At 43.2% G+C, this 27,329-nt stretch overlaps 1 protein-coding gene across 2 annotated transcripts; it reads left to right on the plus strand.

Annotated features, from left to right (window-relative positions):
- Positions 1–5,726: 5,726 nt before the first annotated feature.
- Slc18a1 (solute carrier family 18 (vesicular monoamine transporter), member 1) lies at positions 5,727–27,120 on the plus strand. 2 transcript variants are annotated; one of them, XM_013025210.1, is made up of 15 exons: positions 5,727–5,850; positions 7,212–7,557; positions 8,430–8,488; positions 10,691–10,774; positions 11,621–11,713; positions 13,380–13,469; positions 13,708–13,751; positions 16,484–16,544; positions 16,640–16,735; positions 22,289–22,367; positions 23,678–23,729; positions 25,073–25,136; positions 25,411–25,530; positions 25,732–25,865; positions 27,007–27,120. In XM_013025210.1, the coding sequence occupies exons 1-15, from the start codon at positions 5,727–5,729 to the stop codon at positions 27,118–27,120; spliced, it is 1,560 nt and encodes a 519-aa protein (XP_012880664.1). The 2 variants fall into 2 exon arrangements, with proteins under 2 accessions (XP_012880664.1, XP_012880672.1); XM_013025218.1 differs by lacking the exon at positions 16,640–16,735.
- The last annotated feature ends 209 nt before the right edge of the window (positions 27,121–27,329 follow it).

The following is a 27,329-nucleotide window of genomic DNA, read 5'->3' on the forward strand; positions in this document are numbered from 1 at the left end:
GTATTTAAATGTTTTTTTTCTTTCATGCATTTGTTTCTAATGCATTTATATGATTATTTCTTTGTTGCTTTGTATGTCCCTGCCCCACAGTATAACCCCTGCTTTCGCTGTATTTGATGTTGGTATAATTTGTGGAGGGGAATGGGAAAAACAAGTCGTTTAAATAAGGATACAGGTGGACCCGTTGCAACAATGAGAAGTACAAGTTGTCATGTTGAAAGCGAACTGTACAACTTTGGTGGAGGGGTAGGGGGAAGACTGGGGGGGGGAGGCTTGGAAGGGATAGGAAGGGGAAACAAAGGAGGAGGCTACAATGCTTGATAAGAAATGTAGTTATTATCTTGCCCATGTAATTGTAAACCCTCTATACACTTTTTTCACAATAAAAAAAGTTTATTAGATTAAAAAAATAAACCAAAGACCATTTTAAAGGATACAGTTAGCTGTGTTAAATACATTAGGATTGCTGCGCAACTAACCAACTAATTAATCTCTTGCAGTTTTTCACCTTATAAAATTGAAACCTGGGCTGGGAAGGTGGCTCAGTGGTAGAGCCCTTGCCTTGCATGCCTGAGGCCCTGGGCTTGATTCCTCAGCACCACATAAGCAAAAAGAAAAAAGCCGGAAGTGGTGCTGTGGCTCAGGTAGTAGAGTGCTAGCCTTGAACTGAAGAGCTGAGGGATAGCGCCCAGGCCCAGAGTTCAGGCCCCATGACCGGACCCAAAAAAAAGCATTGAAACCTTATACTTATTAAAACTATAATTCACACTTCTGTCTCTCCTGTACTTTGTGAACAATCATTCTACTTTTTGTTCCTATGACTTTGACTACACTTCAGACCTCATGTAGGTAGGGCTGTAAAGGATTTGTCTTTTAGTGAATGATATTTCTTCTAGAATGATGTCCTCAAGATTAATCCATGTCATAGCATAGCATGTATCACAGTTCTTCTCCTCTCCTCTCTTCTCCTTTCCTCCTTTCCTCTCCCTTCCCCCCTCCCCTCTTTCTAATTCCCCTCTCTTTCTAATTCCCAGAGTGTAATAAACATCCTTATCTATCCAGCTTCTCCACCTCTTGGCATACAGATGGGCCACAGAGTGGTATCAGGGCCCAATGCGCCATGCACCCCAGAGATGCCCACATCCTCATCCTAAGCCTGGGACTATTTATGAAAGGGACTTTGCAGATGTGATCAAGTTAGGAATGCTAGATAGGAAGTTAAGTCTTAGGATCTATGTAATCATTAGGGTTTTCATAGGTAAAGGAGAGTTAGCCAGGCTGTGCTGCTGACCTCAAAAGTGACTCAAGACTCCCTGCAACTAGAAGCTGAAAAAGGGAAAGTTTAGCCCTGCTGAGACCTTGATTCTAGCCCCACAACAGCATTTTTTGACCTTCAAAAACTTTAAGATAAAATCTCCAAAACTTAAAGATAAATTTTATTTTATGCCACCAAGACCACTACCCAGGGGAATAACCTTTCTAACATCTTGTCGTCTCTCCCCATTTCTTGCTCCAGACTTCCATTTTAGAGCTCTTTTTTGTCAGACACTTTGTACTCATATACTGTTTTGTAGAATAGGAACTCCTTTGTACAACTACTTAAAGATAATAATAAAAAATAAAAATAAAAATCTCTTTTTTTCCAGTCCCAAATCATAAATCTCCATGAGTGTGTTGGTAGAGCCAGATAAAATACCTGACTCATAAATATGAGCTCATAAATACAAATCCTTTACAGCCCTATCTATATGAGGTCTGAACCGTAGTCAAATTCATAGGAACAAAAAGTAGAATGATTGTTCACAAAGTACAGGAGAAACAGAAGTGTGAATTATAGTTTTAATAAGTATAAAGTTTCAATTTTATAAGGTGAAAAACTGCAAGAGATTAATTAGTTGGTTAGTTGCACAGCAATCCTAATATATTTAACACAGCTAACTGGTATCCTTTAAAATGGTCTTTGGTTTATTTTTTTAATCTAATAAACTTTAAAAAGATATTGATGCAATTACATTTCTTTATGATCCAAATAATAGTAGAAAAAAATCTAAAAAGGCTACCAGTAACAGCAATTGCTCCCTGATACCACTCTGTGGCCCATCTGTATGCCAAGAGGTGGAGAAGCTGGATAGATAAGGATGTTTATTACACTCTGGGAATTAGAAAGAGAGGGGAATTAGAAAGAGGGGAGAGGGGAAGGGAGAGGAAAGGAGGAAAGGAGAAGAGAGGAGAGGAGAGGAATTGTGATACATGCTATGCTATGACATGGATTAATCTTGAGGACATCATTCTAGAAGAAATATCATTCACTCTAGAAGAAATATCATTCACTATTCACTCTATCATCCACTCATGGAGGTGGTGGAGAAATCATCATATAAAGCCTACTTGGGCCTGACACCTTTGGGACATTTTATTGTTTTGATGGTTATCCCCATTGATCTATAAGTAATGCTAAAATAAAATATTCTAGGTCATCATTCAAAGACATTCGTTTCTGCTGGAATTTATTTCCTACATTTGAAAGGACCCCATCAGATGCACAACAGGAGCCCTCAGCTGCTTCCCTTGCTCATTCGTTGTATTTTCATCTTTTGTAAATTACGTTCCCTGTCCCACCAATGACTCTTCACATCATTTCACAAAAGTACAGACCTGTGGCACCTCTCGAGATCACACTGGGAGCTGCATGCTGTCATTCAGCCATCCATCCCATCTTCCCACAAGCAAGATTTATCAGAGGCCCCCTGTGACAGGCCCTGAACTAGGGATCAGGGTGTGAAGATACAATGCACAAGCTGTGCCTTTACACAGGCCCCAGGTGTTGGATTTGATGGCTTGAGAACAGTAAGCATACCTTTTTCCCCTTCTGTAAATGTCCAAAGATTTTTTTTTTCTGAGAAGCAATTGGTGTACAAGAACCTCATTGACCAACGAGTAAAGGACAGGAAGATCCCAGCTAGTTTTCTAGTTTGTATTCAAAGCCGGGCAAGAGTTAAAAATAGTTAGATGATAGATAAGCACAGATGAAAACCAGCTCAGTTCAGTGTTACTTCCACCTTTATCGTTTTCAGTCCTGCCTACCTGCTTTTAACTCAGGGAACTAAGGGTTTGAATGAAGCCTGCTGGAGGTTCCAATTAAATCTTTGTGGACAAAGGACACACACACACACACACACACACACACACACACACACACATCATCCTCAGATAACAGGTGGCAATAAATCCATCAGTGCATCCACTTTCAGAGAGCAGAGTCCTCTTACTCACGAACAGCTGCCAGTATATTGAAGAGTGCCTCACACCAACATGAGCTATAAGGTAAGGCATTTTTCTCTCTCTTCAGAAAAATTTAATAATTCCCTGCAATTTGTGTCTGTTATGAAAAGATTTTTGGCTTATCAAGTTTACCTTTGATTTGCTGGCCAGTTCTTGGTGGTTTTCTGGCTTTTTGTTTTAGTTGTTTTTGTCCTTATTCTCCTTAGCATCTTTTAGTTTTCATTTTTGTTTTTCTTTAAGGCTTGTTTTCATCCTTTTGATTGTAAGGATTTAGGAATGAAGGGTGTGCGTAATTGCATGTAGTTTCTGGTTAAAGATTACCTAGGAATTTGGTTTGCTGAGTGCTTGATTGCTTGAACTACATTATGGAAGGTATTCTTCCAGCCTGGTCTAAAAACAGTTAAGCTCAGAGCTTACGGTAATTTCAGTATTTAAGACTGACATTGAGCTGATTGATTCTCACTTAAAACTACTGCTTATTGTTATGAAATTAGTTCATTATAGAATATTTGGAAATGACAAAAGAAAAAGACAAGGTACTTTTAAGTCATTGATTAGAAATAGCATTTGGTTCTGTGTCTTTCTAGTCTTTTTAAATTGTGTACCTATATCTATTTTTAATGTGATTGAGGTCACACCATAAAGACAATTTAATATCCTTTTTTTTGCTTAGCATTAGTTTGAAAGTCATTAAAATTATTTGAACATGTGAATCTGAAATATTCCTTTTTTCACTAATAAAAATAACTTAATAAGCAATCATTTTTACCACAAATCTTTGACTGCACCTCATATTATGTCTTTAGGACTAGGTCCTTTTAAGTAGAATTACCAAATCCAAGAGTATACCATTTTTTAAGATGTTATTCATTTCATGACAGTAGTTTATGTTCAAAATTCAAATGTTGATATTTTTTATACCATTACAAAAGCCACATAACAGAAAAGGAAATCTTATCAGAAACTGTGATTACCTAACATTGGATAAGGTGACATAATGTTAATGAATGGTATGCAATCTTAAATAGGAACTTAATTGTGAAAGGTAATATCTTTATCTTATTTATTCTAAGTAAAAGTACACAGTAAATAAAACACTTCTTGCGTAGGGGTTCTCAGCTTAAATAAAAGAATTAGAGCAATTCGTAAACTACAAAGGAAGGGGAAATGGTGGAACAAAAGTATGAAAATGGAAAGACTTGGCAGCACCGCGGGGCTGCAGGCTAGAGGACTGCAACTTTAAAGCCAGCGTGGGCTCCATAGTGAGAGCTTGTCTAAAAGATCCAAAGGAAGAAAGAAGGGAGGGAGGGAGAGAAAGAGGAAGTAAGGGAGGAAGAGAAAAAAGAAAGGAAGAAAGAAAGAAAGAAAGAGAGAGAAAGAAAGAAAAAGGAAGGAAGGAGGGAAGGAAGGAAGGAAGGAAGGAGGGAAGGAAGGAAGGAAGGAAGGGAGGGAAGGAGGGAGGGAGGGAGAAAGAAAGAAAGAAAGGAAAGAAAGGAAAGAAAGAAAGAAAGAAAGAAAGAAAGAAAGAAAGAAAGAAAGAAAGAAAGAAAGAAAGAAAGAAAGAGAAGGATGAAGGAAGGAAAGGAGGGAAGGAGGGAAGGAGAGAGGAAAGGAAGAGAAAGAAGGAAGGAAAGAAAGGAAGGAAGGAAGAAAGAAAAAGAAAAAGAAAGAAAGAAGGAAGGAAGGAGAGAGAGAGAGAGAGAGAGAGAGAGAGAGAGAGAGAGAGAGAAGAAAGAGAAGCTTGGGATTTCATTCCCATTTGGCACAAACTGTGTTAGACAGAAGAAATCACACAGGTTCCTGAATCTCTGGGGTTTTTTGTTTGCTTATTTTTTTTTTAACGGTGAGATGACAATTTTGATTAAGACCAATGTTTGTCAATGGTCAGTATGAGTCACACTGTGTCAACCCAAAGAGATTTTGAGGAAGTACTTAGAATCAAGACCATAATTGTTTAGTGATGTGTAGATATAGAACATAACTTATTTGCGTAGATTTTTTAAATGACACTTTAGTATTTCAGAAGTTTGGATTTATTACAAACAGGAAGTAAATAAGAATCTGGGTGAAACCAACCTAAGCCACCAAGGTGAGACGTGAATGCCTGCCATTTGAGAACCATGGACAGGTGCTTTGTGGCATCTCTCTACATGCTAGCAATAACCCAAGTACAAATCACCAGCAAGTAAGCAGAACTTACCTGGCAGGCATTCTGGGAATTGTAGAGTTACTGAGATGCATAAGAAAAAAAACAACAACAGAGATACAGGGACTGAGAATTCACAGATGCCATCCCAATTGCTTCGTACTTTTCATTATAGCAGTGAGTTTTACTCACCTGGGCAGATCTCCTCCACCTTCTTCTACAGAAGACCTGTAGCTGTAGCAGTGTCCATCCTAAACACCTAGAGAAGACTGCACCCCACTCCAAGCTAGGCCTCACAATGCTCCGGGCTGTCCTGGGAGCTCCGCAGCGGGTCCTGAAGGAGGGGAGAGCATCTCCACAGCTGGTGCTGGTGGTGGTGTTTGTCGCTCTGCTCCTGGACAACATGCTCCTGACGGTGGTGGGTACGTCGGTCTCCTTGCTCTGTCAACTTGCTCATTTCTACGACACTGGCAGACAGTACATACCATACCTAAGGTCAGCAGTGAGGAGGATCAGAGATTGCCAGGGATTAGAAGGATGTGCTGGCCATTGTTAAGGTTTCAGGAGAAGGAAGGTCAGAGGGCAAGAAAGCCCTTGTGCCAGGATGACCTTGCTTTTTCTTCCTCTCAATTCTGTCCACCTAAGGTGCTACTGCACACAGTGGCCTTTGGCACAATCAGCATCTTGCCTCTGTGATTTTTCCCAGTAACTAATCAACTCTTGATCAGTTCTTTCTTGAAGCTTATCCACTCAGATTCAGGCTCATCTAGCAGACACTCACAAATGTTATGCTATGTTATGGCAATGTATGGATGTGTGTGTGTGTGTGTGTGTGTGTGTGTGTGTGTGTGTGTATGCTATCCCTGAGCTTTTTTGCTCTAGCCTAGCACCCTACCATTTGAGCCACGCCTCCACTTCCAGAGTTTTGGTGGTTAATTGGAAATAAGAATCTTACAGACTTTCCTGTCCAGGCTCTCTTCAAACTATGATCCTCAGATCTCAGCCTACTGAGAAGCTAGGATTACAGGCATGAACTACCTGCACCTGGCTGAATGGATATTAGCACACATAAAATATATGCTTTTAACTGAGACAAGTGGTTAGTGCATTATAGACTATTATTATTCTTCATGGTTCTGTAGTTATAGTTATATTCTATAGAGTTATAGAAAATGGAATTAATGAACACGAAATTATTACTTCTAGAGTAACTACACAATCCACTTACACAAGCACACATACACCTATACCTACCATATAGACAATAATCTTAAACTTAATGGAGCATAGCCTTTAAGTTTCTATTTTCTTTACAAAAGAGGACATTGGTTCTAAGTGTTAACTGACATATCCAAGGCTACAAGCAACAGGTGCCAGAATTGGAATTCAAGCCTCATGAAACAGACTAGAGTTATAGTTTCTTATATCCCATCTTTAATCTTTTGGTCATCTTGCTATGATAGATGTGACAAGGAAGCAGAGTTCCAAATTTCCTTCATTCTGCACAATTCTGTTTGTAAATTGATGATCAGGTTATAATAAATCTTAATGAGTAAGCAAATTACCCAGTACAGAATCCACAAATCGAAGCAGAGAAACTATATGATAAGTGAAATTTGTGTACTTTAGCTAATAGGATAACTCGAGTAGATGTGGCCTTTAGTAGATTTTAAATGATGCCACTTAGATATCTTCTTTAACAAAATCAAACCTCATAGCAGTGGTAAACAAATTTGGAAACAGTTCTGTCCTTAGTCCTTGTCGTGTTTCCATTCATTTCCAGTGCCCATTGTGCCTACCTTCCTGTATGCCACAGAGTTCGAAGAAGCCAACTCTTCCCTGCCCACCAGCAATCCTGTCAGCCCCCAGCAGGCTCTCTCCTCGGCTTCCTTCTCCACCATCTTCTCCTTCTTTGACAACACCACCACGATTGTGGAAAGAAGTGCAACCATGGGCTCTGCTCTCCCAACCTGGCCTCCAGTCACAGAAGCCAGCTCGGCACATAAAAACAACTGCTTGCAGGGCACAGAGTTCTTGGAGGAAGAGAACGTCCGAGTTGGGGTTCTGTTTGCTTCAAAGGCTTTGATGCAACTTCTGGTCAACCCATTCGTGGGACCTCTCACCAACAGGTAGCTCAGTGAGCTCAATGCTTCGTAAGTACTCCCAGACACAGGAATAACAGAAGCTGAGGTTTCAAACAGGTGCTTGGGAGAGGAAAAGAGGTGACCCTTGAGGATGAAATGTTACTGAGGAAGTGTTATTTGGGGCCGGGGGGCTTTGTATTTTGCTAGTGATGTAGTGATTATTGAGCATCCAGCAGCAGTGTCCAACAGCTGTAAACTACTGAACAAGCTAAGAGGGCTGCAGGTGGCCAGGAACATCCTTCAATGGCACTGGCTTCTGAGTAATCAGGGAATATCTTGATTTTTTTTCATGATACTGGAGGTTGAACTCGGGGACTTGCCCTTGCTCTAGCTATGTAGGAGCTCTACCACTTGAGTCACTCTGTCAGCCCTTCTTGTACTGGTTATTTTCAAGAAAGGGTCTTGCTCTATGCTCAGGTTCGCCTGGACTCTAATACTCCTATTTGTGCTGCCCCGAGATAACAGGCATGCACCACTGTTCTTGGCCATTGGTTGATATGGAATCTCAGGAACTGTTTTGTTTGGTCTGACTTTGAACTGTCATCTTCCAACCTCTGTCTCCCAAGTAGCAGGGATCACCCATTTGACCCAGTGCCTGCAGCTTTATCCTGATACTTTAGGAGACATACCATATGCAGGTTAAACTTTCTGGAAAAGAGGATTTTGATGTTAGTCTTCTGGTAAATTTGCATGTTTGCCTCTATTAATAACATGTTGTTTTCCATCTCCGTACTTCACATTCAGAGATATGCTCTATCATGTACTCAAATGAATTCATTTCAGTTCCTACAAACAGTAAAAACTGTAGTCCCATCATGTGAATGTCTACTGAATGAGATCTTCTGAATTCCTTTTAGGATTGGCTATCATATTCCCATGTTTGCTGGCTTTGTTACCATGTTTCTCTCTACACTGAGTAAGTAACTTCCTTCCTATTTTCTTCTTTTCATTAAGTTGTTTGATTTTTTTTCATGTGATTGCAGTGCAGAGAGCAGTGTCAGGTTGGACTGGATTGTAATTAGGCATGTGATTACATGACAGCATGTCCACATGAATGTTTAGCAGTTTCTAGACTGGGGCCTAGAATAGCGGTAGCAACTTACTCTCCTTGGGAGTGATCTGTTCTGCTACAATAGATACTTCATTTACTTCTGTGGGAGTCAAGGGTATTGTTTATATATGATTGTGCGTGTGTGTGTGTGTGTGTGTGTGTGTGTGTGTGTGCATGCACACATGCAAACTTTTTTAGTCTTCCAATGTGCATGTTCCAGATGAAGTGGAATAAAGTGGGTCTGCTTCCCCCTCTTACACAAGATGCCCAGGGATTGAAGACGTGATGGATCAGGGTAAATATAGTAGGAAAAGATCTAACTTTGAGACTGTCTCACCAGGCTTAAATTTGAATTCTGGCCCCTGTTGCTGGCAGCCTTGGACATGTCAATTAACACTCTGAATACACTTTTTTTATTGTGAAAATATTGTACAGAGGGGTTACAATTACACGGGCAAGATAATGAGTACATTTCTTATCAAGCATTTTAGCCTCCTCCTTTGTTTCCCCTTCCCATCCTCCCCCTGTCCCCCCACCCAATCTTCCCCGCTCCCCCTCCCCCCCACTTTTTTTAAAATAAAGAAACCAGGATGTATTTGGCAGTGGAAACAAAGTTTTTATCTTTATCATAAAGTACTTGTCTGATTTTTTGGCAAGAACTTACATTTTAAAAGCTTTTAAAAAATCTGTAAAGATTTTATTATTATTATTTTGTATTATTCATCAAACAATAATAATGGTTTTCATGAAATCACCATGGAAACTGTACTGGATTGGTCTCATTCTAGTCAAAAGAAAATACATTTAGTGTATTCAGTGTAGGCATTTAGTGTATACATCATTTTTTAGAGTTGATTCACATGCTTTAGAGTGCCCATTACCACCCTCTGGGAAATGATGCTCCATACAAGTAGAAACTAAACAATGGCCCAGAAGTGCCAAATGAAAAGAAAATTAATTTGATCTTCCTGAATACAGTGACCTTCCTAATTTTCCTGGGATAGAGGTACTTATCAGAAAGAATGTGATACTTTCAATTTTAAAACTAAGACAAGTTGGTCCCCCTATTCTCTAAGGACAAAGAAACAGTGGATTTTGAACAGACTAGCAATCAGAAAGACTGAGAACAGACATTGGGGGCTAGCAGGAGAGCAAGAATGTGCATGTTTGGGAGATGATAAATAGCTCAGTGTGATCACGTCGGAAAGTAGCTGAAGATGATCATACACACAACCAAAGATACCAGTAATGAATGGGCAGAAGGATTAAAATTCCTCTGATTCAGACACTTTGGGAGAGATTCTTCTGTTGGAGGGAGACATTGTTACAGAATCAAGGATAAGGCATGTCTGGACCTACCAGTCTGACCACCAACACCCTATCATTTAGTTTTTCCTAACATTCCTGTTTGGTTCTCAGTTTAATGTATGATAGTCTCCAACACACAAATACTTTTAGGGTATGAATTAGACTTTTTGTTTTTCACATCTGCTACAGAATCTAGCAGAGCTCTGCACTTAGTATTATATAATAAACACTGATATGGATTGCTCAAAAGATCTTCTAACGTATGGCAAGGGGAAGGATCTGACAGGATCACAAGATATTTTCTGTCCAATGCCTACATTCTTTGACATGGCTTATTTCATGGGATTCTAAATGAATCCCACAAGAGTGTGGCCATCCAATGTGATACAACAACGGATTCAACAGTAAAGACAATGTCTGGCTTCCAGCCCAGGGCATTGGGCTTTATGAACTTCCTCAATTGTGGTGGTTAGGATGTTGGACTCAGCAAGAACTATGGCCACTCATCCATCCATTGTGTGGGGACTTAGCTTATGTGTTGGTGGTATGTCAATCTTCTTGTCAATTCAGAATCAGTTATGATTGAGGACTGAGGGGATAAGAAAGATAATTTCAAGAACAGAAAGTAAGCACCATCATGCTTTCTTCAAACATAAGCATAATGATTCATCTCTGCCATATCACAGGCATGCCATCTGGTGGCTGGGGAATCCGAGGTACTTTGCTAATTGAAGCATTCTTTCTATTCTCTGTACCCAGTGTTTGCTTTTTCTGGCACCTACGCCCTATTGTTTGTGGCTCGCACCCTTCAAGGCATCGGATCATCCTTTTCATCTGTTGCAGGTAAAACTGACATCATTATCAACACACACACACACACACACACACACACACACACTCCTTTTACCACTAGTGACTACCTTAGAGATTATACAGTTTATATGGGAAAGTTAAGGAAAACACTATCCTGGTAGGTAGAAATTGTTTCTGGAACAAGGTAATTTTAGAGTTGCTTAGATCTCTAAGCCTACCCTGACTTCCCATGATGCTATTCAGTGCAGCTCACTCAAGTCAGAATAAGCCCAAGGGAAAACTATGAAGTGGAGCTGGCTCTCTTTTACTGCCACATCATGGTCCTTTCTTTCTACTCCTTTATTTTATAGGACCAGTTATACCAGTGATTATCATCATAGTTTATTAGCATTGTCATTTACAATATTTCAGGGATCCTGCCATTTTATATGACTGAATTGCCTGAGGGCACAATTGCCTTTTATTGACAGCCTGCCCAGTATTTTCATTCTTTTTTTTTCCAGCACTGTGTTGAACAGAACAGTCCCTAGTCATAGATTTCCTGTTCCATAGCTACCTCATATATGGAAATGCGTTAGGAAATGACAAAACACTGTGAAATGTTGTTTCTAGACAATGGTGTTCTCCATTAATCTTCCCAGAAGCCTTTGTACTTCCAACAATATTAATGCAAAGAGTGAGTGCTGTGGAACTTAGGGAACCAATGGGTGGAGAGTGTTGGTATTTGCCAGAGTGTGAGCTCAGTTCTGTAAGGCCCCACAAATGAAAGCTCTCTCTAAACCTATCACTGAAGAGGTAATAGGCAGGGAGTGAGGGCCCTGAGTCAGCCATATAGAAATCTCCCCTATGCTGACTGCACCATCATGCTCTTCTCAGGTCTTGGAATGCTGGCCAGTGTCTACACTGGTGACTATGAGAGAGGAAGAGCCATGGGAATTGCTTTGGGGGGCTTGGCTCTGGGAGTGCTGGGTAAGTGTACCTGGATGGAGATTTAAGTTCAGGAGGTTAGGGGTGTGCTGAACCTCCAGAGATGGCTCCAGGAAGCAAGTGATACCAAGGCCATGGAAGACAATGACTATTTTTCTTCCCTCCCTCCCACCAAGGACCGATGATATTTTCCTTCCCCTTTAGAAGCCAAGTAGCCTATAAGGGCATCCTGAAACTCAGCCTGTCCAAAGCAGTGAAATTCCCCACATTCGTGGTAACTGCCTGCTGCATCTCTGCTTCCAAGGTTGGCCAATGCTGTCAATACAAAAGCAAGCCCTTTCCACATTCTCTGAAGAATTCATTGTGTGTATCATCTCTCTTATTCTTTACTGCCATCCCATGAAGGACAAATGATTGTCCCCAGGATAGAGAGGAGGATAAGAAAGGTCAAGGAGCCCTCAAGGTCATTCAGCCAGGAAAAGCGAGATCTAGGATGAAGATTTATGTTTTCTGTATTCAGAAGCCCAATGGTTATACTTCCCTTGAGTACGGATTATATGGATTGTGTTTATATGGATTAACTAATAGTACCAAAAGCTACTTATGTTGCTGAGCATTTTGTGCATGACAAGCACGATACTAGCACAGAGGGCATATGGGTAAGAAGATCAGACACAGTTATACCCTTTAGGAGTTACTAGCTCACCGGGAAGACACCAAAAGCCTCTTCCATGGCCCATTTCCTACCCTCTTTCACCACTGAGAGGAGTGGAAACAGAGAGCTCTATTTTGGTAGTATCCATGAAATTGAACACTCAACCAAAAACTTTGATGTATTCTGGATTCCATCATTCCAAATAAATGAGTCCATGATATGGACGCTACCCCACAACAAGGTCAGCGCCTTACCCCTCCTTGGTTAGCACGTGGCACCTGTATGATCCTGGTGCCATCTGGAGAATCATCCTGAGTCCTGAGCTGCTGGTGCTTCTCCTTGGCTAATTGCCACTGACATTTCTCCCTAGGCCACAAGGCCAAGTAGATCTCTCACCCGGATATTCAGAACACCTGACTAAGTGACCTCAACAATTCCCAACTTCTTTCTTCCCCTCCTAAATGCATATAATAAAAAAACCACTGGCTTTCTTCCTCCACCTCTACCCTCTCCCTTAACACCTCTGTGTTCTTCTTATGTGTTTATGCACTGCACTTGGAAAAGACAAGTCACTTGGTCTTTCTTACTTACTATGTTGGGCTTATATAACGTTTTGTACATATAACCATTCACTGTTGAGTTTTTGCCACGTTTGAATTAATTAGGCAACCCCTTTCCATCCCTACTATGTACCACCTTGAACATTCCCCTTCACTACAAACTGGGGACAGGGACAAGGTCTTTTCTCCTCCTCCTCCTCCTCCTCCTCCTCCTGGAGGTTTGTTGGAGATAAGAGTATCATGGTCTTTCCTGCCTGGGCTGGCTTTGACCCAGGATCCTCAGATCTCAGCCACCTGAGTAGCTAGGATTACATGTGTGAGCCACCGGTGCCTGGCTGACCAAGTTTTCTCTATCTTTGAACCTCCAGAACCTCAGATGGAGCTCAGCCCTTCATAGGTGTTTAGTAAATGCTCACTGGGTGTTGTGGGTGAGTCTTGCCTTTTTCTCACTGGCTAGATGAAACCTCGACTCTGTGTGACTTTGTCTTTCCAGTGGGCGCTCCCTTTGGAAGTGTGATGTACGAGTTTGTCGGAAAGTCTGCTCCATTTCTCATCTTGGCCTTCCTGGCACTTCTGGATGGAGGTAGGTTAACAATGTAGTCCCAAGCAGGTAAAAGCATGTGGAGATGCATTATATTGTGGCATCAGACTTGACTACTCATGGCAGGCCAAGCCAAGTTAGATGGATAAAGGATCTCCTTGATCACAAAAAAGAAGGAAGAAACTCAAAGTATTATGATATGGTAGCAATGTGGTTGTTATTAGAGCCATTGGCCAGTCAGTGGACAAATTAAACTCTCTTTGTCTGTCTTCTTTCTTAGTGCTCCAACTTTGCATCCTGCAGCCTTCTAAAGTCTCTCCTGAGGTATGTAGATATCAAGACCCATCACTAAGAGATACATAGAATGGCTGAGGATTGGTACCTCAGCATGTCTCTCAAACCATAGGGAGAAATGTGAAGGGATGGATACAGAGTAAGAATAGTCAAAACTGTTCTTGAATTTCCTGATGGAGTTATATTTGGAGTAGTATGTAGATGATCGTAAAGGAAGCTGGCTTAATATTGGACAAAGATGGGAGAAAGAATCTTATTTAAAAAACAGTTTCTTGTCAGAGGGAGCAAAGACTATAAAAGCCTCCAGATTGGCTTCTTCTAACAACAGACTTCTGTCGAGAGCCTCCCTCACAGAATCTCATGTTGTCACGGCTAGAAAAGTTCAGAGTTGGCATCTGTCTGACTTCAAGTCAAAGGTGGTTCTGGAAGATCAATGTCAAACCACATTGGGTTGAATTACTCAACAGGCAGAAGGACAGCTAAGAAAATGCATAAGATATGGGAATGTTCGAGCTAAAGATCTGTTCTTTGCATCCAATGGCTCATCAAGGTGTTTTGGAGGTAATTTACAGCTACACAAGTTCTTGATGACCTTGTGTATCCCATGAGCTTTGCCTAGCATGATATCTATGCCTTATCACACATATTCCATGGGTCAAGGACAGTCCTCAGCCTTATTCTACAAGCAGAGAAATAAAGCTACAAGCTCCTGAAAGAATTTGGCACAGTGACACAAGTGACACTTTGAGAGGGAAGGCTCTACCACCTGCTTTGCTGGGGCCTCTTTCAGCTTACCGACCTGTCAGCCCTTGGGAACTGGCTGTAGATGTAGAATGTCTGAGTCATGTGCTCTACCCACCTTGGACTCCTAAGTTCCAGAAACACCAAAGACCTGCTGCCTGGACTGCCAGGCCTGGAAAGTGCTTGGTTCTAACATCACTCTTAACACCTACCCAGGCTTAGAAACATTCATCCCGATGGTTCTGTCCCTATTGACTGAGCCACCTCTATGTTGCTAGCAATGATCACTCAGCAAGCAAGCTGAGCTGGGGATACTAGGATAAGCAGGGTATCCACAAATATTATTTCCAAAGCTTGACCCAAATAGTCATAATGCTAATGTTATTTTTTGGATATATGGAACATTATCATTTAGAAGTAAAAGTTACTGAAAGGTATACTCAGAGAATGTCAGTCCCTCCGTGACCTTCCTACCCTCCTTTACCCTTACTGCTTGTAAGTAATCAATTTAATGTTTTCTTATCCTTTTGTCCTTTTCCTCCTCAAACAGTTCATGTATGTTACATCCCTAGGCATTTTTATTACACATTCTTCTTTGAATTTCCCATTTTTTTTCTCATTTACATGTAAACTTCTTAGATTTTTTTTGTCAGTTGTAGGGCTTGAACTTGTGGCCTGAGCACTGTCCTTGAGCTTTTTTTGCTCAAGGCTAGTGCTTTGCCACTTTGAACCACAGCACTACTTCCAGTTTTCTGGTGGTTAATTGGAGATAAGAGTCTCATGGACTTTCTTGCTCAAGATGGCTTTGAACTGTTTCAGGTCTCAGCCTCCTGAGTAGCTAGGATTACAAGTGTGAGCCATTGGTACCCAGCTCCTATTATTTTTCCAGCTATGTGTTCCTAGTGTGAGCATATGTGTATCATATTTCATTCAAGTTCCTGTGTGAGCATTTATATAGATTAAGTACTTTGCCATTACAAATAGTACCTCAATAAATAACCTTATATGTGTGTTTGTGTATCTGTGTGTGTACTTATAATGTTGACAGTAATTTTTAAATTCCTAGAGGTAGGATTGTCACACCAAAGGATTTATTCAGATTCTGGATAATTTTATGATTTACATCAGTTTCTTTAAAAAAAACTAGGATGAAGGCATAATTTTGTTTTTAGGGTCTCAATATGTCTTAATCCATTGCTGTATGTATGGAAAAAGGATTATGATGTCAGAACTTTTAAATCTCTCACAGAATATAATGTATAGACACTAGAGATGATCCAGAAGTTAGAAAGAGGAAGAGATTCCATTTACTGAGTCAGAGAAGATGGTGGCAAGAAGGGTATATTTGAACTTGACCTTGAACAGTAGGCAGGATAAGGTGCTATGGAGCTGAGAAGGAAGGTGGTTTAGGCAAAGGTGACCGTGATAGAAGAGAGACTTCTGGGATATGGGAAGGAAGGTAGCGGCAGTGGGGAATGATCTGAGGAGCTCCCATGAGAGCAGCCGCTCACACTTTTCCCCAAGACAGACATTTTAAGCCCCGTGTTCAAGCTGTGCTGCTGCTCAATCCAGTGGCTCAGAAGCAGTTAGAGGGAAGATTTTGGATGACTAGGTTTACTGAAGCTTGGGCTGCAGTAGGCATCTGTGCTTACTTGGGGATTTGGATTCTGTGGCTCTCCTGGGAAGGACACAGAGGCCAGAGAGATCTTCATGGGAGGCTCTGGAACACCTGTTGTCAAACTCTGGTCTTGCTACCACTCATTGTGACCTGGCCAACTGGGAATTCATCCCCAGGACTGCCACAGGGCCTGCCTGACTCACAGGACAGGCTGGCTGCAGCTCACACTGGGATTCCAGGCAGGATACATTCTCTCTCTGGATGTAGGTTTCTGGGTCTCTGTAGCAATGGAGCTGAGGTAGCTGGTGTCTGAGTTCCTGTGAGCACATTCTCAGACTCTGTGAAAATGGAGAGGTGTGCAAACACTGTAGAAAAGGAAGCTCTTTGTTGTCTATATCCTCAGAGTGTCAAAGGGACTCCGCTCCTCACACTTCTCAAAGATCCTTACATCCTGGTGGCTGCAGGTAAGCTGGCCCTGGCCTCACTATCCTACAGGCCCAGAAAGTCTGTCTCCAGGCGGCCATGGCGGCTCACAGAACTCTCCTTCCTACCCCACAAGGTTCTATTTGCTTTGCCAACATGGGAGTGGCCATCCTGGAGCCCACTCTGCCCATCTGGATGATGCAGACCATGTGCTCTCCTGAGTGGCAGCTAGGTAAGTGACCTCAGTCCCTGTGACAGGCTGGGGCAGTCGGTGGGTTTTATGGGCCCTTCCTCAGGTAATCAGGAAACATCAGACCCAGGCATCAGTATTTCAGAGGGTGCCTGAGTCCCTTGGTAGCAGAATTACCTACCTGTCATGACTATACTCATGGATCCAGATTCAGAGGGTGAGCAGTTATCAGAAAAGCAACCAGAGAAAGAACAGGGAGCTGGATGGTACCTGCCTAGCTGTATGGTAAAGCCATTAAAGGTTTACAGTCAAAACACCTTGGTTTACTGGGTACCAGTGGCTCACACCTGTGATCCTAGCTACTCAGGAGGCTGAGATCTGAGGATTAAAGTTCAAAGCCAGCTTGAGCAGGAAAGTCGAGGAGACTTTATCTCCAGTTAACCACCAGAAAACCAGAAGTGGTGTGGTAGCTCAAGTGGAGAGGGCTCACCTTGATCTGCAGAGCACAGGGACAGCACCCTGACCCAGAGTTCAAGCCCCACCACTGACAAAAAACAAAAGAAAGCAAAACAACAACAACAAAAAAACGCTTGGTTTTTGTTTCTGCTCCTTTGACTGGCTATCCAAGTACCTGCAAGTCATTTAAATTCCTGACCACCACTTCTTGTTTTTAATGATAACCACTTTAATTATGTGAATTATAAATTTCATAGTTTACATGAATTATTCATTTACAGCTTATTTTGTTCAGTTGCTTTAATAATTATGAGAAGCACACAGGCTAGAGACTATGGGTTCTATATTATAGGTAAAAGCAGAAACCTTGTTCCCTTATTTATTTTGGGTGGTACTGGGAATGAATGAAACCCAGGGCCTCATGCATACCAGGTAAGCGCTCTACAATGCTACAACCCTAGTCTTCTTCTTCTGTTTAATAAGGCAAATGTGGCATATAAACTCTGGGCTTCTATAGCCATGAAGATTTTTTTTCATGCATTTTTGGCCTCTTCCTCCTGTCTAAAAATGGATATCAAAGTACCTTCTGGTTCAAAGACAAATTGTTGAGAACAAATAGCACAAGCTGTGGAGATGCTGTGTAGCACGTGCAGGTGCAGCACCTCCATTAACCACCCATACCTCCCCCCCTCCCCACCATCTTACTCCCTTTCTACCATCTTGTCTCCTCTAAGCAAGGGTGCTCAAGGAGGGTGAACTGTGCTCTCTCCCAGAGATCAATGGAGCTCTGTGCCCAGGCAGAAGGTTCTGGGCCTAGGAGAGTGGATCTCAGTTTCTCCTATTTCATGAAGACCTTCTGACTCATGTGAACTTGTGGGAAGCCCAAAGGAGAGAGGGGCCAGAGAAGGTTACGTGCAAATATGCATATGGCTCTGTCATTTCAGGAAGGAGAGAGGTTTATGGGCCCAGAGAGCAGTCTGATAAGGCTCTGATACAGCTCAGCACGTAATAATAAAAGGCACGGAATCTAATTTTGTGAGGAACAATTCTAAGCCAGGCTCCAGCTGCACTCCTAGCCCCAAATTGAATTTTTCTAGGTTGCAATTGTCTCTGACCATGACAATTAATTGAGTTAGTTGGTACTCAGTACAGATAAGACTCTTCTAGCCTGAGGCTCTGGCCAGTCAGGCTCCAGAGGGTCTGGGTATCTTTAGCTTGCAGCAGTTCTTCTCAGAACTGCTTGGTTACCAGCCTGTTGCTGGTTACCCAGTTGCTTACCCAACCTTTGCCATTGCCCTGACAGCTTTCCTCAGTGCTGTCTGCATCTCTAGCAGACAGCACCAAAAAGCAGCAAAGCTCTTTCCAAAGATGACAGCGGAGGCATTTGTCATCTGTCTGCTTCATCCTCACAAATGCTGGGATTACGGAATGTACCACCACAGCTCAGTTGTCTTCTTTCACTTGCAAACATGGAAGTATTTTCCCAAGGTGTTAGTCCGATGTGCATGGATTATGGACTCAGTCAACACAAATAATGACCATGTTCATAACTGCTTTTGGTTAAGTTGTCTTGATGGACCCATCTATGTGTAATTGGCTACGTGCTGTGAAGAGTCTGTATGTGTTGAAAGACACGTAGTGTGGGGCACAGATTGCGGCTGAAATGTGAGCGATGGCCTGGTTTGAAGAACAGGCCACCTGGACTGAGGCAAATCTCATTTAGGAAACTGTACACCCATTTGTAGAGATGTTAAGGAGACAAGAGCTAGGCCAGCGAGCTTCCTAGAAGAGCCTATTTTACACATCAGACAAATGGAGTACTCAGAACTTTTACTTTTTTTTTTTTTTTGGTCAGTTGTGGGCTTGAACTCTGGGCCTGGGGGCTGTCCCTCAGCTCTTCAGCTCAAGGTGAGTGCTCTGCCACTTCAGCCATAGTGCCACTTTCAGTTTTCTGGTGGTTACTTGAAGATAAGAGTCTCACGGACTTTCCTGCCCAGACTGGCTTTGAACGGTCCTCAGATCTCAGCCTCCTGAGTAGTTAGGATTACAGGTGTGAGCCACCAATGCCCCAGACTATTTTTTTAAAGCAATTAAACATAAAATAAATAGATATACTTTGCAACAGATTGCCACACTATGCTGATAAGAGAAGACAAATACCCTAAAGTATACTTCCTTTCTACTCCATACAAGAGAATATTAAAAGCAAACAAGCTTTCAGCCAGTACCTGGAGGTCTGTTGACTTTGGGCTTAGTGTCAATGGCCAGGGTGCTTTCTATTGGGCTACATTGTCTCCTTGAGGTGTCCTGAGAGGCAGAGGGAAGGTTGAGAGTCAAGGAAACTCACTGCTGATTTCAAGCTGGTCCTTAAGCCAGAGCCTATGCTTACCACACTGGGGAGGGTGGAAACACATAGTATTGGGGAGAGACAACCCTGGATTCGAGTCCTGCCCTTCACCCACTGGCTAAGATGATAATAACAGAGACCATTGACCCCAGGGCAATTACTCTCTGTCCAGCACTGCTCAGAATACTTGGTTTGTTGTATTTTCTTAATGCATCATGACCAACCTATCTGGAATGACTCTTCCCTGTCTGAGTAAGTTTTGCTACTATAACAAAATACTCAAGTGAACTGCATTTATAAAAGGCTTATTTGGATCACAGTTTTGGAGCCTAAGACTCCAAACAGCATTGCATGGGCTCTGGGGAGGGACTTGGGTGGATGATGACAATACATGACCACCTCCTCAAATAGGAAGTAAGAGAGTAATTCCAGGATCAGGGTCGCTCCAATCACTTATAACAGCTCACTGTCAGATTTCAGGAGTTCCAGGAGCTCCACCTTAACACATGGCCACATACTAAGGTCTTCCAATGACTGGAAGTCCTCCCACTCAGCCCCATTTCAACGTTGCTTTGCAGTGCTGGATTGCCAAGCAAGTCTTCCACCACTCGAGCCCCATCCTTAGCCCTCATCCCACTCTTAAAGGTCCTGGACCATTGCACTAAGGATCAAGACGTTTAGCACGTGAATCTTGGGGAAAGGAGGGAATATACACTCAAACTATATCTAAACTCCAGCGTCCCTTTATCTCAGAGAGTTTTTTTTTAATCAAACTCAGTTTTGTTCTTTCAAATCCTAGGCTTTGCAAACTGCCCCGTTGTTGCAAACATCCCTATGACCTCACCGTCTTCTCTGAATGGGTCGCCCTCGTGGAGGCCTGAGAACATTTTCCTGTAGCTCTCTAAACAGTTTCAGCTCCTTCAGGTCCTACTGTCCTTTGCTGCTTCCAGAACATTTCTGTTCTCCTTCAAGAATTGCTCAACTGCTTTGGGGATCATTCAGTTAGATTATATTTCCCCACTTCTCTTCAAGACAACTGTCTGTTGTTATTCCTCTTCACTCATTAAAGTCACCAACACCTCATCTTTCCAATTCTATCTCAGTTAGTGACCTTGGTATCTAGGTGGTTAGTTCTAGTAACATCTAGCCCTCTTCCATTATTTTTTGAGGGGTCTGGTTGTGGGGCCTGAACTCTGGGCCTGGGCGCTGTCCCTCAGCTCTTCAGCTCAAGGCTAGCGCTCTACCACTTGAACCACAGTGCCACTTCCGGCTTTTTTCTTTTTGCTTATGTGGTGCTGAGGAATCGAACCCAGGGCCTCATGCATGCAAGGCAAGCGCTCTACCACTGAGCCACCTTCCCATCTCCTTCTTCCAATTTTTAATCTGCTCTCTTGTGATGATCCTTTTCTCTTCTCTACTGGAACCAATCACTCCTACCTATACCCTGGTCTTTATGTTACTAAGACTGACATCACCTTTGAAAATGTGAATTCTAAGCAAGCCAGTTTTGACTTACCTCAGGAGTTCTAGAAGCTCCACAACCCTTGATCATGCCGTGATCAACTGTCTGTTGGCCTCGGTTTCTTTTTCTGTTCTCACTACTCATGTCCCCTCTCCCTCTCCAAAGTTGTCTGGTTGCTGCACCTCCACAGCAGAATGGAGCAGTAGAGAAACATTTGGGGGTTGTGTGGTCTCACTTTATTTTTATTTTATCCATTAAAAAATTACTTTCTCTTATTTATTTCATTTTCGCAATATGGGGGAATCAAACCCAGGGGCTCGCAGATTCTAACTAAGCATCCGACTATTGAGCTATATTCCAGTTTCTTTTCATTTATTTTGAGACAAGGTTTTCTAGATTGGTCTTAAACTCATGATACTCCTGCCTTGGCCTCCTGAGTAACTGGCACTCCAAGCATGAACCACCATACCCAGCGCCCACCTTTATATACACAGTCGCAAATCTAAAGTGGGGTTTTACATAAATATCCTTCCTAGGAGCCCCTCACCATGTATTTCTTTCTACTTTCCAAAATAACTATTTTATATCACTCCATTCAGAGGGCTGCATGGGCCTTTACACTTGGCTCTGTGTCTGTCTTAACTGCTCTGTCCTTTGCTCCATACTGATAATGAATGAATGAGACTCAGAGAGACAGTAAGTAAATTGTTCAAGGCCACAGAGTGTACAAGGAATGAAACCACAATGGGAGCCCAAGAGGGATGATCTGAAACCTGTGTTCAGAATATTTCACCCTTTTGTCACACAAAGGCATGTGTGGCAGAGCCTCACTTTATAAATACTTCTACAAATGCTACTCAATTGAGTCCTCTCTGTAACCTGGTCTGACATAATCACAGCTTTGCTTTTTCCAGGTGTGAGAAATGAGATTCAGAAAGGTTAGGTAACTTATCCCTAGCACAGCAATAAAAGGACAAAGAGAAGAAATAGCAAATCAGGGATTTTACTTCCCAGAAAGTCTATATGTTTTGCTCTGAGATTAATGTTCTCTTGTTAATAACCAAACATATTTTATATACACCAGTGGCTCACTGGGGCTCTTTGTGGGAGGGAGAGGCTCATGAACCCCGCAGAGGCCAAATAAAACCCTACTTCTGAGGAAAGTAGATACATAGGGCCCTGTGAGAACTGCTTTTGGTTTGTACAGGGATCTCCAAGCCCTACAACAATGATCCTTTGGGATCCTGGAAAGTGATGGGGGTCTGTAGGAGACAAACATTTTAGATGAATGTGGGCACTTCTTAAGGTAAGGATCTGTGTCCTTCTACAGGTCTAGCTTTCTTGCCTGCCAGTGTGTCCTATCTCATCGGCACCAACCTCTTTGGGGTGTTGGCCAACAGGATAGGTCGGTACGTAACCCGGGGTCTGGGAAGAAGGATTGGGGCATGAGATAGGACGGCCCTTCGAGGTTGATCCTGCACTTGGGATGATGCGTAGCTTCTCTGAGACTCAACATTTAGGACAAATAAATTGTGGTAAAAACTGCCCACAGGAAGCCTGAGTGGTGGATGGGCAGTGAGGACCATGGTGGTGGGGGAGTTGGGGGGGAGGAGAGCATTGTCCTGAGCTTCCACTGCTACAGCAGTGGAAGAACTAGTCTACACACGAGGACAGCCCTGAAGCAGATAAGCCCAACAGAAAACAGCTGTGGAGGGGCTGGGAAGTTGCCTCAGTGGTAGAGCGCTTGCCTTGCATGCATGAGGCCCTGGGTTCAATTCCTCAGTACCACATAAGCAAAAAGAAAAAAGCCGGAAGTAGTGCTGTGCTCAAGTGGTAGAGCACTAGCCTTGAGCTGAAGAGCTGAGGGACAGTGCCCAGGCCCCAGAGTTCAGGCCCCACGACCAGACCCCCCAAAAAAAAGAAAAGAAAAGAAAAGAAAACAGCTGTGGAGAAAGTAGTGTGTGCTTTGTAACAGTGATTGTTAACCTGTTCTGTGGGACCCAAGGTCATTCTATAGCTAGCCCTCAAGGGCATAGGATGGAATCAAGATATGCGGGTCTCAAGTTCCCTCACTACAATGTAAATAGCTACAGCTTACATTTTATCTTTGAAGTCCAGCATAAAGACCTTTAAAATAAATTTAAAAGCACTGCTATAAGCAATTACAGATAAGATTTTTTTTTTGCCAGTCCTGGGGCTTGAACTCAGGTCCTGGGCAATGTCTCTGAGCTTCTTCTGCTCAAGGTTTGCACTCTACCACATGAGCCACAGCACCACTTTCTGTGTATGTGGTACTGAAGAATCGAACCCAGGGCTTTATGCATGCTAGGCAAGCACTCTACCACTAAGCCACATTCTCACCCTCTAGATAAGATTTTTTTGGTGTGTTTTTAGAGGAGGATCTGTAAGACCAAATAAAATATAAAAAGGTATGGGGAATTGGAAACACCATGAATCAAGTTCAAGGGCTGCTCCCAAGAGTTAAATCTACTGATTCAGATTCACATCTACTGAATATGAGCTACTGTACCAGATTTGCTTCTGCTAAGGGAAGAGATGGGAAGCTAGGGAGGAGATGGAGACAAGGAAAGGGGAGGTGAAGCCCTGGGTACTAAGTGGGCATACAGCGGTGAAGTAAGCGTCTGTCCTAGCAAGGCTATTCAGTGTGATGGGTCAGGGTGGCAGGTGACTTTGTTTGATGATGATGTTTTTCTTCCAGGTGGCTTTGCTCCCTGATTGGGATGATGCTGGTAGGGACCAGTTTGCTCTGCGTAAGTATAAGGCCTAGTTGAGGGAGCGAGTCATTAAAAGACTATTTTTTTCTTTTTGAGTGGGTAGGAATTAGTACTCAAAGAGATGCTCCCAGTGGAAGCGGCATGCCATTGAAAGGAAGGATGCACGCAAGGAAGTGAGAGGCAAGTGGGTAGCGGGAGCTGGAGTTCCATGGCTTTATGTGAGGACCTACAAAGAGAGATGTGTTTGGCACATGTTGAATGGCACATTTTATGACCTCATAAAATTATAAAGTCACTATAAGTTCCCATAAATCATTAGGAGAACCAAAATTTATGGCTAGATCTCTAGCCTCCAAATACTTGGTGGAGGAAAGAAGGGCTTTTCCCTCTTCAAGATCCCTTCCATGCCTTTTATGTTGTCTGAGGCTTCATTTTCTACAGACCCCAGTGAAGGTCTTCAGTACACGGGCCTCTGGGCTTGAGAGAAGTGAGAACAAAACTCCCAAACTCCAGGCAGCATGCTCACGATGGGCTGGAAGTCCCAACAAGGAATGTGAGCTCAGCATTCTATCCCTAGCTTTGCCATTGCTCTTTGTGTGGCTTTGCGTTATCTGGATCAAGATCCTCATCTCAGTAGAGAGTGGTGGGTGGAATTAAAACTGAAGCACAGTGTGGAAAGGTGGTAAAACCTTAGTAAGCCTTGGCTAGCACTACTGATAGATATAAACACATCTTGGGACATCACCCCTCCAATTGTCATCAGCTGCTAATACCTAACAGGTATGTTAAACCTTGTTGGGGCAAATGCTCTGTAATAGTGGGTCTGGATGCCCAGAAAGGGAAGTAAAGAATCTATATAAGAGGAAAGGAAAGGCTTTCAGTAGAGGGTTGGATGAGCAATGAGAATGGATGTCTTAGCTTGCTGATGAGACACTTCAAAACCATGCCACTGTCTCTCCAGCTGTTGAGCTGTGAAATTCTTTGTTCTGCTTTGTGCTCCAGTGGCTATCAAACCAGGGGCTTCACCTTGGCTCCCATTAGTAATGGAAAGGATCCCGTGATGAATGAGGACAGTGTGTGTTGGGTGTGGAAGGGTAGAGGATGAGAAGAACCATCCATAACAGAAGAGGAGTTAAGCCTGACACTCAAACTTGGTCTTGGTATTTACTAACTTTGTAACTCTGGATGGGGCAAGTTAATGGTAGCAATGGTACCAATTTAGGTTTTGCATGTCCAACATGGAGGTAAAGATTCATCTTCCTAAGAAGGGGGAAGCATTGAGAGATGGTGCAGATGGTACATGGAAGACACTTAGCAGATGCATAGCCTCCACCTAACCATCCCGAAGCTTGATGAATTCATCTTTCTTCCTCTTGCAGGTTCCTCTGGCTCACAATATTTTCGGTCTCATTGGTCCCAACGCGGGCCTTGGCTTTGCCATAGGTAAGATGCACCCTCAGAGGTCACAAGAAGCCCTTGAAAGTTGCCTTTGGGTCAGATGATCCTCCATGATTTCACCTCGGAAGAGGCAGGTAGAAAGGCCGAAGCCGGAGAGCAGTAGTAGCGAGGATGCAGGGCGACTGGCTCCTACTCGCGTGTTGATGCGGTGGGGGATGGCTGCAGGCCAAGGGAATGGATCACATGGGGAGACAGAGGGTGGGGTCGCCACACCTGTAGGCCAAGCTGATTGGCTGAATCCTGTTTGCTCTGGCCACAGGCATGGTGGATTCCTCTCTCATGCCCATCATGGGACACCTGGTGGACCTGCGCCACACCTCGGTGTACGGGAGCGTCTATGCCATCGCCGATGTGGCTTTTTGTGTAGGCTTTGCTATAGGTATGTTGGTTGGGGCAGAGGGGAGCACCCAAGTCCAAGCACCCCGATGTCCCGAAACTCCTGTGGGCAAGTTGGGAGTGGACCCTGCCAGCTGATCATGCTGGATCGCCCTCTGGGTGCCCCACGACCCCCGGGCACAGTGGGTCACAGGGGATCTAGCAGGGCGCATGAACACTTGTGAACTCCACTTATTCCTCATAGGCCCGTCCACCGGGGGCGCCATTGTACGGGCCATTGGTTTCCCCTGGCTCATGGTGGTCATTGGGGTTATCAACATCGTCTACGCTCCTCTTTGTTACTTCCTGCGGAGTCCCCCGGCCACGGAGGAGAAGCTTGTAAGGCACTGTGGAAGCTCATGAACTCACCCCAAACCCATCCCTGTTTATTTCTAGTGTTTCTCTTACACCCTCCCCAGCCCTTTTTTTGGTTTTGTGCTCATTAGCTTACCTCTTGATTGTCTCTCTGTTACCACTTTTCTGATACCCATTTCATGTTTATCCTGCTTTTGTGCTTTTTTTTTTAATCTTCTCTAAGAAATGGCATCCCCTCTTGTATGAGTATTAAATACAGAGGAAAGGGAAATGGGAAGCTCACACAGGGTTGGAGGCAGGAGACCAATGAAGACATCCATCAAGGTGATTTTATAATTACTGGAGCTACTAGCAAGGTGTGAAGGACAATGTTATCTCTTCCATAAATGAGTGGGACTTCACTGGGCATATTCATTCATTCATTCATTTACTCACTTATTTGTTGGAATCTGCCATGATCCTTATGGAGTGCTCTTTCTTTGTGTCTCTGTGTCTGTGTCAGTGTCTATGTCTGTCTGTCTCTCTCTCTGTCTTGCAAGGTTTTTCTATATAGCCCAAGCTAACCTTAAACTTAGAATCCTCTTGCTTCTGCTTTCCCAGTGCTGGGATTATAGATATGTTCCACCATGCTTGGACAGGCCATCTCTTTTAATTTACAAAAATTCAGGGAAAAGATCTACATCATTATATTTAAAATGATAAGATCCTTTCTTTTTTTCCCCCCCGAGACCAGGACTCAAACTCTGTACCTGACATTTTTTGCTCATTTGCTGGCACTCTACCATCTGAACCATGCCTCCAGTCCCATTGTTTTGAGACATGAGCCTTCTGAGCCCTGCATGAGTTTGGGATGGGTATAGAAATTGCTTAAAGGAACAGAGGCAGAAACATTCTAAGATAGAGATGCTGCCAGTTTCAACCAGTTTCCTGATGCATCCTGTCATGAACAGGATCAATGAAAAGCCTATCTGTCATTGGTCCTGACTAGAGTTGAAATACCAGATCCTTGGGAGGTCTGTGCAGCTTTACAAAAGTAGGAGAGCACCGTACTTACTTCCGAGTCTCTCCTAAGCGATGGTGGGCTTGGATGAGCTAGTTGGAGGACAGCAAATTCAGGAGCTGGTCAAGCATGCTCAGTAATTTCTTTTCTTGCTTCTTGCTGTAGGCTATTCTGAGCCAGGACTGCCCCATGGAAACCCGGATGTACGCAACTCAGAAGCCAACGAAAGAATTTCCGCTGGGGGAGAGCAGTGACGAGGAGGCTGACAGTGAGGAGTAGGGTGGCAGGAAGATTCCCCTGTCCCAGGGAATTCATGAGGCTTCGGGGACTGTTCATGTCAGAAATAGACCATGAGGGTCTGTCTAGTACTTTACTTCCTCTCCCCTAGGCATCGCCTCCCCTCTCCTTCCCTCTCCTCTCCTCTGCTCTGCTCTCCTCTCCTCTGCTCTCCTCTCCTCAGTGCCAGGCCTTGGGCACACCTTTCATCT

Source organism: Dipodomys ordii, unplaced genomic scaffold (genome assembly GCF_000151885.1).
Source record: "Dipodomys ordii isolate 6190 unplaced genomic scaffold, Dord_2.0 Scaffold4, whole genome shotgun sequence".
In the NCBI taxonomy this organism is placed as follows: domain Eukaryota; kingdom Metazoa; phylum Chordata; class Mammalia; order Rodentia; family Heteromyidae; genus Dipodomys; species Dipodomys ordii.

What these genes read in the sequence shown, in the direction of transcription:
- Slc18a1 (XM_013025210.1), top strand. Translation starts at nt 5,727, where the DNA reads ATGCTCCGGGCTGTCCTGGGAGCTCCGCAGCGGGTCCTGAAGGAGGGG. An exon ending in CTCTCCTGAGTGGCAGCTAG is followed by an intron (nt 16,736 to 22,288) that starts GTAAGTGACCTC and finishes GTCCTTCTACAG; the next exon opens with GTCTAGCTTTCTTGCCTGCC. An exon ending in CGGCCACGGAGGAGAAGCTT is followed by an intron (nt 25,866 to 27,006) that starts GTAAGGCACTGT and finishes TTCTTGCTGTAG; the next exon opens with GCTATTCTGAGCCAGGACTG.